At 42.7% G+C, this 9,406-nt stretch overlaps 1 protein-coding gene across 4 annotated transcripts in view; it reads right to left on the bottom strand.

Moving 5' to 3' along the window:
• Positions 1-4,144: 4,144 nt before the first annotated feature.
• The window catches only part of CEP41 (centrosomal protein 41), a 28,925-nt gene continuing 23,663 nt past the window's right edge, over positions 4,145-9,406 (bottom strand). For 2 of the 4 annotated variants that reach the window (XM_043968980.1, XM_043968982.1), the window contains 4 exons: positions 9,089-9,156; positions 7,927-8,041; positions 7,387-7,602; positions 4,148-6,900 (listed from right to left, as the gene is read on the bottom strand). In XM_043968980.1, the coding sequence (XP_043824915.1) occupies positions 6,716-6,900; positions 7,387-7,602; positions 7,927-8,041; positions 9,089-9,156 (584 nt within the window). In that variant the 3' untranslated portion in view covers positions 4,148-6,715. Of the gene's footprint in view, positions 6,901-7,386; positions 7,603-7,926; positions 8,042-9,088; positions 9,157-9,406 lie in introns of all 4 variants that reach the window. The other 2 variants (XM_043968978.1, XM_043968979.1) reach the window with 2 other exon arrangements.

The following is a 9,406-nucleotide window of genomic DNA, read 5'->3' as shown; positions in this document are numbered from 1 at the left end:
GAACTCAGGTCCTTCTGAATCCAGGGCCAGTGCTCTATCCACTGCCCCCTCTCATCATTTCTTAGCCTCCTGTAATGGGAATTTGGGAAGCAGCCTGGTAAAAAGATTGGCCAGAAGATCTCTCCTTACCTTTCCCACAGGGACTACTCGAAAAGGCAGAATGATGTAATAAGGTAGAGTCAGACTTGGAAGTCAAAATATCTAGGTCCAGAAGCCATCTACACTGTGCGTATCTTTATGATATATATATATATATATATATATATATATATATATATAAGTATATATAGGAATAAATACATCCGGGACTAGATACACATATATACTTATATACATATACACACATAATGTCATGTCATCTCTGCAGAATGAGGGCAGGGACGATATTTTTGCTTTTGCATCCTGGCACTTGGTGCCGTGCCTGGCACAGGCTGAATAGAGGTTTGTTTACCACTCTAACACTTATTAGCTGTGTGATTGTGGGCAGGTCAGTTAACCTCTCCTGGTTTGAGTTTCCTCATCTGTATAACAGGATTGATATTATTTGTACTACCTACCTCACAAGATTGTATTGGGGAAGGCTCTTTGTAAAATGCAATAGGAATTATTAGGGGGGCATTTCAATTTTTAAAATTTTTAAACTCCAAGGGGATTTCCTTTTCCTCTCTCCAGAGAATTGAGCATGATTTTCAATACAGTTGCAGGTAGCATAAATTAATTCATTTTTACTTTATTCACAGCTTTGTATGTAATGTTCGATGGAGTAAGTTCTTAAAGTGCAGTTTGTGGACCACACAGGTGAGTCATGAGGGTCCTCCGGGTGGTCTATGGACTGATCTTTTTTAGTAGAAGTGTTTTACCGTGCCTATCTTTTTGACTCTGACATGAATTGGGGATCTTTGACATCAACCTGGAGAAAGAAATGGCAAAGCACTCCAGTATCTCTAGCCAAGAAAACATCAGATGAGGTCACAGAGTTGGACGCCACTGAATGACAGTAACATCAAGCAGAAAACACAGCACTGGCCTCTCAACCAAAGCGTGTGTTTGCTCTAATTTCTGGGGATCTGTGAGTGGGGCATTAAGTGGGGCATATGGAGTTGAGTGTCTGCTGTGACTATAATAAGCTCCATGGATTGAAGAAGTTTGAGAACCACCATTTTGTAAATAGCTAAACTCCAGCAAACCATCACCATTGTCGTCATCATTATGACTAATAGTAGCTGCGACTTATATAACTTTAAGATTTGCAAAGGGCTTTACACGTTACCTCATTTTGACCTTCACAACCTTGTAAAGGAGGTGCTATTGTTATATCCTCATTTTACAGATGAGGAATGTGAATCAGGGAAAGTTGAAGAGTCTTGCCTAAGTCACACAGCTGGCGAACTTGGGTCCTTCTGGCTAGCTAAGTCAAGCTCCCTCTCCCACTGCACCATCAGAGCTCTCAAGGGACCGAGGAACTTTGAAATAATAGCAGATGTCACAGGGCAGGCAATAGGCCCTTCTTCAAAGGTTTCAAGGGATTATCCGTTTGGCAGCTTGTGCTGTAGCATTGCCTAGATCCATCCCCATGGACAGAGCCTGCCAATTGCAAGTGAACTGAGAGAAGACTGAAAGTCGGCTTGCCACTCATGTGATGTGTTTCTCAAAGTTAATCAAATCATGCTTTAACATGGAGGCAGCTTGGGGCAGCTAGGTGGCGTAGTGGATAGAGCACCGGCCCTGGAGTCAGGAGTACCTGAGTTCAAATCCGACACTTGACACTTACTAGCTGTGTGACCCTGGGCAAGTCACTTAACCCCAATTGCCTCACTTAAAAAACAAACAAACAAACAAACATGGAGGCAGCTTATGGCAACTTGTTTGCCCCCCTCCATCTCCACAGAAACCCCAGCCCATGGTCACCAGTCATTTTGTACCCTGAAGGCAAGGAGGCCCTTTAAGGTTACAACACTGTTCTTAGAAAAGAACAGAGGGGCAGTGAGGTGGTGCAGTGGATAAAGCACTGGTCCTGGATTCAGGAGGACCTGAGTTCAAATGCGGCCTCAGACATTTGACACTTATTAGCTGTGTGACCCTGGGCAAGTCACTTAACCCTCATTGCCCTGCCCCCCCCCCCCAAAAAAAGAAAGAGCAAACATAGATGGAATTATGATGGTTTATTGCAATAACAGTTTGGCCTATTAAAAAGAACAACTTAGTTTCTCCTTCCTCCCGTCCTGCCGTTATCTAGTTAAAAGACAGCCATTTTCATTTTCAAGTCATATTTTATTAGGTGACTGATACACTCTTTTTTTTTCCTGATATACTCTTCTACCCCCAAGGCACTAGGGGTAATGATGACACTGGTCATCATATGCAGGGGAAAGGGATTTTCCATCATGCAAACGTTTTGAGATGACGTTTGCCTTTTTGTCTGTGTGCTAGTACAACAGAGAGGCTGGGTCCGAGGCCACTAGAGAGAATGGGGAGGGGACATGAACAAGGTGCTAAGGTTTGAAGGCAGGCACCTTCCTCAAGGGAGGATGTGATCCCTCTTACCCAGGAATCCTTTTCTGTCTGGGATGTTTACAGTCTGCTAGGCTCAGGGGTCTTAAGAAAAACCAACAGGAAAGAAGAGAGTGAAGACATCCAGAGGGGTTCTGAAAAGGCATCAGGTAGCTCTGGGATTGTGTCCTCGGGGGAATCTAAAAATCCCAGGTGTCACTAATGTATTTCTTCTCAAAGGGTAAGGGTGACCAAAGCCCATCACCTATCATCACCATCATGTACTGGTTGTCACACCACAATGCACTGGTTCGAGCACGATATACATGTTCCAAAATGCTACCTAGCTGCTCAGTGAGCATGGTACCGTGGGACTAGACGTGGCCGAAGCATGGCCCTCCACCCCTCGAAAGCCAGACCCAGACAGAGAATGTGGTCCTTAGTAGAAACCCCCTTTGTGTTCCCTTGTGACCACTTAATTGCTTGGCCAGTTAACAGCATTTTGTTGTTGTTTAGTCACATCCAACTCTTCGTGACCCCCTGGATTATATCATGCTAGTACTTTCCTTGGGGTTTTCTTGGCAAAGATACTCTTGCTTCTCCAGTGAATTAAGGCAGGCAGAGGTTAAGTGACTTGCCTAGAATCACACAGCTAGTAAGTATCTGAGGCTGGATTTGAACTTGGGTCCTCCTGACTCCAGGTCCGGTACTCTATCCACCGAGCCATCTAGCTGCCTAGATTAGCATTTACTAAATGCCTGGTAGAGAAGGAAAGCTAATGAGAAGTGCAAAAGATAAAGCCCTGTTCATAGTGCTTACACTCAATTCAGGAGGGAAAAAAGATGGACACTGACATTTATTGCTATCAAGTAATAATCATGCCAACACTGTGCAATTCACATTCCACAGTCCAGGATAAATTGGAGACAGAAAAGTTTTCGTCATCGCACATTCTGCATTAAAACTGACCAGCATACTGTGTTAAGGGCACTGAAGTATTTCTCTCAATATTGACTATGACAGCAGATTCTTTTCAGTTGATATTTCTGGAGCATAGCGTGCGATTCTATTGCTTTCGTACCAAAAAATATATGCGTTCACTAAAAAATGAATTGAATCCCAGACAAGCACTCACACTGTCCACATACTTACACCAACAAGTTATAATTGATGTGTTTCTGACGTTTCTTTAAAAACAATTAGAGCGGTTACATCCTTGACGTCCTTTTGAAGAAAATAAACATGCATGAAAACTTTTGGGAACATTTCATTAGTTGAAAAGTCTTTTCTAAACAGCTTGAGTCCTCAAAACAGGGCAGAGCTTTCAATGGACTTTAATTTAGGTGAATAGAAATAAACTCTTCTAGAGGTCAAACAGACCATAATAAAAAGCCATACCTTGCCACCTAGTGTGCAAATTATCAGGAAGCGGTAAAAGAAAACCCATTTATGTCATTCTTCCTAGTCAAGGTTTGAGTTCATTCTCAGCCCACAGTGGGATGCCCCTCCAAGAAAAAAGAAAGGGGTGTGTGTGGGGAGGGGAGGGGGAGGTGTTTTTCTTCTGGTAGCCTAAAAAGACTTGAGAATTTTAGTTTGGTCTAAAATAGTACCATGGGAACAAACTTTGAGCACCTACTGAATGAATATATTCTCTTTTAATTCTGACTTGCTCCTACTCTGATTGTGGCTGGTTAGGTTTGACTTTTTTGGCTAAAAAAAAAAAATACAGATATAACTTAGCTTAAGGCTACTCTCACTGAGTAAGTCAACAAAGAAACATGATAAAGAACCACGTTCAGCTTCATGGATGGGGCCTTAACACACTAGATTAGAATCGACTCTGGGCTCACCTCTCAAAGTGAGCATTCCTGCCTAAGCACTAAACAAAACGAGTTACTCGCTCAGACTGCATTAGTCTAATAAGCACACACACACACACACACACAAAAAAAATCTTATCAGATTGGATGAGGGAGGCTGGTATGTTACAGAACATCACTATCAAACCACAAATTAATTATGGTGCATTGTACTTTAATCTTCAAACAATCTTAATCACACAGAGTATCACTGATCAATTGAACAATAACACAACACACCAATAAGCTAATGAGGAAACTGTTAAAGGGAAAACATTAAAAATAGTTGGAACATGAAATGAAAACTTATCCAGAATGTCTGACAGTAACATTTAAGGTGCAAGGTCAGCACAGATCTTTTGAGGCCCACTTAATTTAAAAGCCCTACCAATAGGACCAGAGGACTATCACACCTATGCAAAAATATTTATAAAATACATTCAACTCTGTAGAGATCTCTGAAATTTAAAACATGCAGGAAACCTAAAAAGTTCAATAGCCTATTATAAAAATATGTACGGATAATAAAGTCTCCAATAATCTAGTGTCATGTGGTCATGAGGGCAAATGGGAACAAAGAGCAAAACTGTTGGGGGAGTACATTGATTGACTTTCAAAATGGGGGCAGGAAGATAAAGAACTCCTAACTGGCCATTCTCAAAGGAAGAGTAGTGAGGGGGAAAAAAGATTTTTTTTTTTTATCCTAAAAAATGTCAAATGGCCAAAAACCTTGTAAATGCTTGGGGTAAGCTGATTTTCTCAAGAGTATGTAGGGCTGGGGAAAAAAATGCCCCTTTCTATCTAAGCCTTAAAGAATAAATAAACACTGTAGCATTTTGGCATCAGCTGCAAGGCTGACTGAGGGTCTTAGGCAACAAGGTTATAGTAAAATATTGGCTGAATTTTACTAAGACAATTCTTGAATATTTTTTCAAGCATGGCTTGGCCCCCTTCAATGTCTTGGATTTGTCTCATTCCTAAACCCAGGAAAATGCTACATTTAAGAAATGAAAAACAAAAGGCTACATTTTAGCGGACCCTAGTTCAAAAAAGCTGTTTTTTCCTAGGCCTCTCTGAAAATACTGTCTATCTCTTCATTTGATCCTTTTGCCCTCAAGGCTTGTGTCCCTGGGGAACTTGACTGAGAAGAGAAAAAACACAACAGAGGGTCAAGGCAAAGCAAGGAAAGGAAGAGAAATTTTTCATTTGGATTTTGAAAAATCACACCACCATAACAATCTTTTCTCTAATCAAAACTATAGAATACAGGCCATAAGCATTTTGGAATCCCTCAACTTTACCCAAAGTCTTCTTCAGAGGCTAAACAGAACTGATCAGTCAGCCTACTAGCAATCAGTTAATATTGAATTAGAATTCCAGCCTAAGCCAGAATCAATACTCTCATAACTCCATAGTCAGAGCTCAATGATGGGAATGAGAAATAAGGAATTGGACAGATCACACAATTCAACTAATACTGTATATTTGGGGCAGTAAGCAGGATGCAGGTGCACATAGGATGCAAGCAAGGACCAACAGGAGCTGAGGCCTCTGACAAAGAAATATCACCCTCCCCTCCTCAGCCAAGAGGCTCCAGGGTTGGAAAAATTGGTGATGACTTCAAGTAGCCATATTTTCTACTGCACTAACATGGATGAGCCTAGCAGGAGACTGCCACTGAAACCCCATAAACCATTTGGGTTCTCATGCAGTAACAACCCCTCTGTGCTATGATGTGTGAGCACCATAACTGATGCCCACCCCAATAAAATGTAGTGAGAGACAAGTCTTAGGAAGTTCTAAAAGGTTATTCCACTATGTGCTCAAACCTTTGGGCAGATCAACACCCTTAGCCACGAGCCCCCAGATTCACAGCATCCCTGGGATGTGAGTTAACATCTGGTGTGGAGACGGCCGGCAGGATGGAATCTCAGAATCACTGGGAGCTCATGGGACAACTCCTAAAGAAGTCACCTTAAAAGCATGGTTGAAGATTCCTTCATAAAACCGAGAACAGTAAATGACAAGAGAATATAGTTGGGAGACACCAACCAGCGGCTATGAAAGAAGTATTTACAATACAAGGGGAAAATGGGGATACAGATGAACAGACTGGAACACAGTAGAGACAAAAGACACTAAAGATAGTTCTTTTCCTATTTGAGTTGGTGACTTCAATACTCTGTAAACAGCAGGGAAGAGCCTAGAGCCTGGCGTGCCTCTCTCTTTTCTGTGAGGGTCATCCCCGCCCCGAGGAGGTCTCCATTATGCGTGTCACTGTCCTCTGAAGAAGTTTCTGAAAATTACCAACTTAGGAAGTGCTTAAGGGTTCCCATAAATGGGAAATAATTTATTTGACAAGGTCTTTACTTCCAGGGTTTGCTCTGAAGGTAGCTGCTGCTAAGTGAGCGGGGGTTCAGGTTGCTGACGGTGTTCCCAGTAGGCAGGCTCTGACTGCTTCGGACAGTTGTGACCTTGGCATCCCTGCCGGAGGAAATGCCACCTGTGACCTTGAGATCCCTCAAAGAGGAGTTGCCACGGCTCAGTCGGCCTGAAAAAGAGAAGGAAGAGGCCATGGCTGAGAACCTGATTCTGGGTACAATGTCCAGCAGGGACACTTAAGCTAGCGAGGTCTCACCATATCATGGGATTGGTGCTCCATGGCCATCTTTTGGGGGCCCTACTCCCCCAAAGGAAAGGAGGAAACATGAGAAGATAAGGCAGGCATTTCTGTGCTGATTCTGTGCGGAAAAGGAGGGGCTACTCCACCTTCTTGAATCCCACCCCAGCCCCAAATCCTATAAGAACTTGCATGCTCTGTGCCACCTAGCTGCCCAACACCTGTCTTTTTCATTATGAAATCATATTCAATCCTGAAGTACTATACAGAGCAAAGCAGAACTCTGATTACTTTAGGAACCAGCCCATTGGGAGATGAAGATTAAGGGAATAAGTGAGATTTGGATTTTTCTTAAAATCACTGTTAACCTGGGTGTGTGTGTGTGTGTGTGTGTGTGTAGACACACAGATTTCTTACCAGAAGTTTCCAGGGGAACTTGCTCTTCTTCTAGATAATATTCTATCTTTTTTAAATCTTCCGGAGTAAATCTCCACTTATTCTCGGCATACAGAATCTGCGCTTTGGGGCTGGATCGCTTCCGGGCAGACCCAGGAGTTGGTGCTTGCTGGCAGTTCAGTGGCAATGACCCAGTAATCAGTCCCTCAGGGAATTTCTGGGCTAGGACTTTCAGACCTGGGTACAGATTATTCAAAAAGGCACTCGGTATCATAGGGCACTATGTCAATTCCTACAGTAATGTGTTAGGGCCTGCGATCTTTCTTACCTGTTTCAGCATCAAATCAAACACCACCAGACAATGTAAGTTCTTTTTGGCAGGCTGAAGAATTGTAATTCCCCCCTCCCCTGGGCCCCAGCTCTGCCATAGGAATGAGACTTATAAGAAAATGCAATTCTCAGGTTTAGAGGAAAAGGGAATAGGAAGGATTTCAAGGAGATGGGTACAAGTAGTTGTTTTTAGGCCTAAAAAGAACCCCTCCGCCAATTCCCTCTACTTACCTCCAGAGAGCATGAAGAGGTTCTCAAAGCCCCGTTCGCACATGGTGGTGGCCGCCTGGCTGGCCAGCCTCTCATCATCATCATAGAGGATGATAATCTTGCCGTGGGCATTTTTCTAAGAGTCAGATTAGTTAAGAGTCTTACAGCCAGAGTAATTTTTAATTTAAGTGGAAATCAACTGAATCACCTCCCCAAAACCAGAGAGGATGACTCATCAACAGGAGGAAAGGCTTAACATTTGGACAAGAAATACTTGGAAAAATGAATCTAGAAAACCTATTCAGAAAAACCTATTTCCTTTGAAGACACATTTGCCGCAGCTATTTGATTCACTGAGTCACTGGCAATTATTCAGGGGAAGGAGGCAAGTAAAGACCACAGCTAGGGCTCTGTATCTGTTGTCCGCAGTCCACAGGGCAAGATGCATCCCGAGCACATGCTGGCCAGGGAATCGAGGCCTCAACCTTTTTCCTGAAGTGCTTCCTAGCTATTTACCGAATAAGTAAAGTTTGCCGTTTTAACACGCAGCTCAATCTTCACTTAATGCCTGGGTCTTAATGCTGGCTCTGGGCCAACAGGGGTCCTCACTTTTCTAATTCTTCTTTTCTTATCAACTAATCAATCGAATTATTTATTAATCATCTGCTACGTGCTAGGCACTATGGTAGGCCCTGGCTGTGTAAGTACAAAGAATGAAACAATCCCTCCTGAGAAGGAGCTACCATTCTGATGGGGGAATATATGTCTACAGAGTAAGAAAAAATGTTTTTGAAGAAAACAACAGGTTGTGAAGGTTAGTCTGTCAACGCAGCAGTTGGTTTCACCCTTCAAAACATTTGTTTCTGCCTTATTGAGGGAAACTGTTGAGAAAAGCATTCTGGGTTGGCTGCCAACGAAGCAGATATTTCCACCTGATTTTGCTCTGAATACAGTCTAAAGATGGGGAAAATAATTCTGTCCAATATAGTATGATCTGAAAGTATCTTGTAAAGACCCTGCAATCTCCATAGCAGCATTTGAGACCTGAAATTCTTATATCAATACCAACGGTAACGCCCCCCCCCCCCCCCAGCTCTCATGATAAGCATGAGATGCTCGTTAACAATGACTTCTTATAACACCTTACGCATAGCCCGGCTCCTCAAGAGGCTCTGAAGGATACGTACTCAAGAATATCATTTGAATAAGGGTTCATGGTTCTAGACAAGGTGGCGATTGGGTAACTGTAAGCTGGAATGAAAAAGAGAGCAGGTTTGGGAAGTTAGTATTTATCTGAGAACAGCTTGGACCCAGCTGTCTTCCTAGTTAGTTTAAAATTAAAATGAGGACTAGAAAAAATGCCGACTCCCATTAGCAAGTAAGGGACCCAAAACACTTTAGGGAAGGGATATGATGAGCAAATTCTGAAACTCCCTCAGCTGTGCCCTACTCTTTAAAAAAGAAAAAAAAAAGTCTCTCTACCTACAAGCTCCTCTTTGGA

Source organism: Dromiciops gliroides, chromosome 5, assembly GCF_019393635.1.
Source record: "Dromiciops gliroides isolate mDroGli1 chromosome 5, mDroGli1.pri, whole genome shotgun sequence".
Taxonomy (NCBI): Eukaryota; Metazoa; Chordata; class Mammalia; order Microbiotheria; family Microbiotheriidae; genus Dromiciops; species Dromiciops gliroides.
Note: the sequence above shows the minus strand (reverse complement) of the source record. Positions and strands in the feature narration are given on the sequence as shown.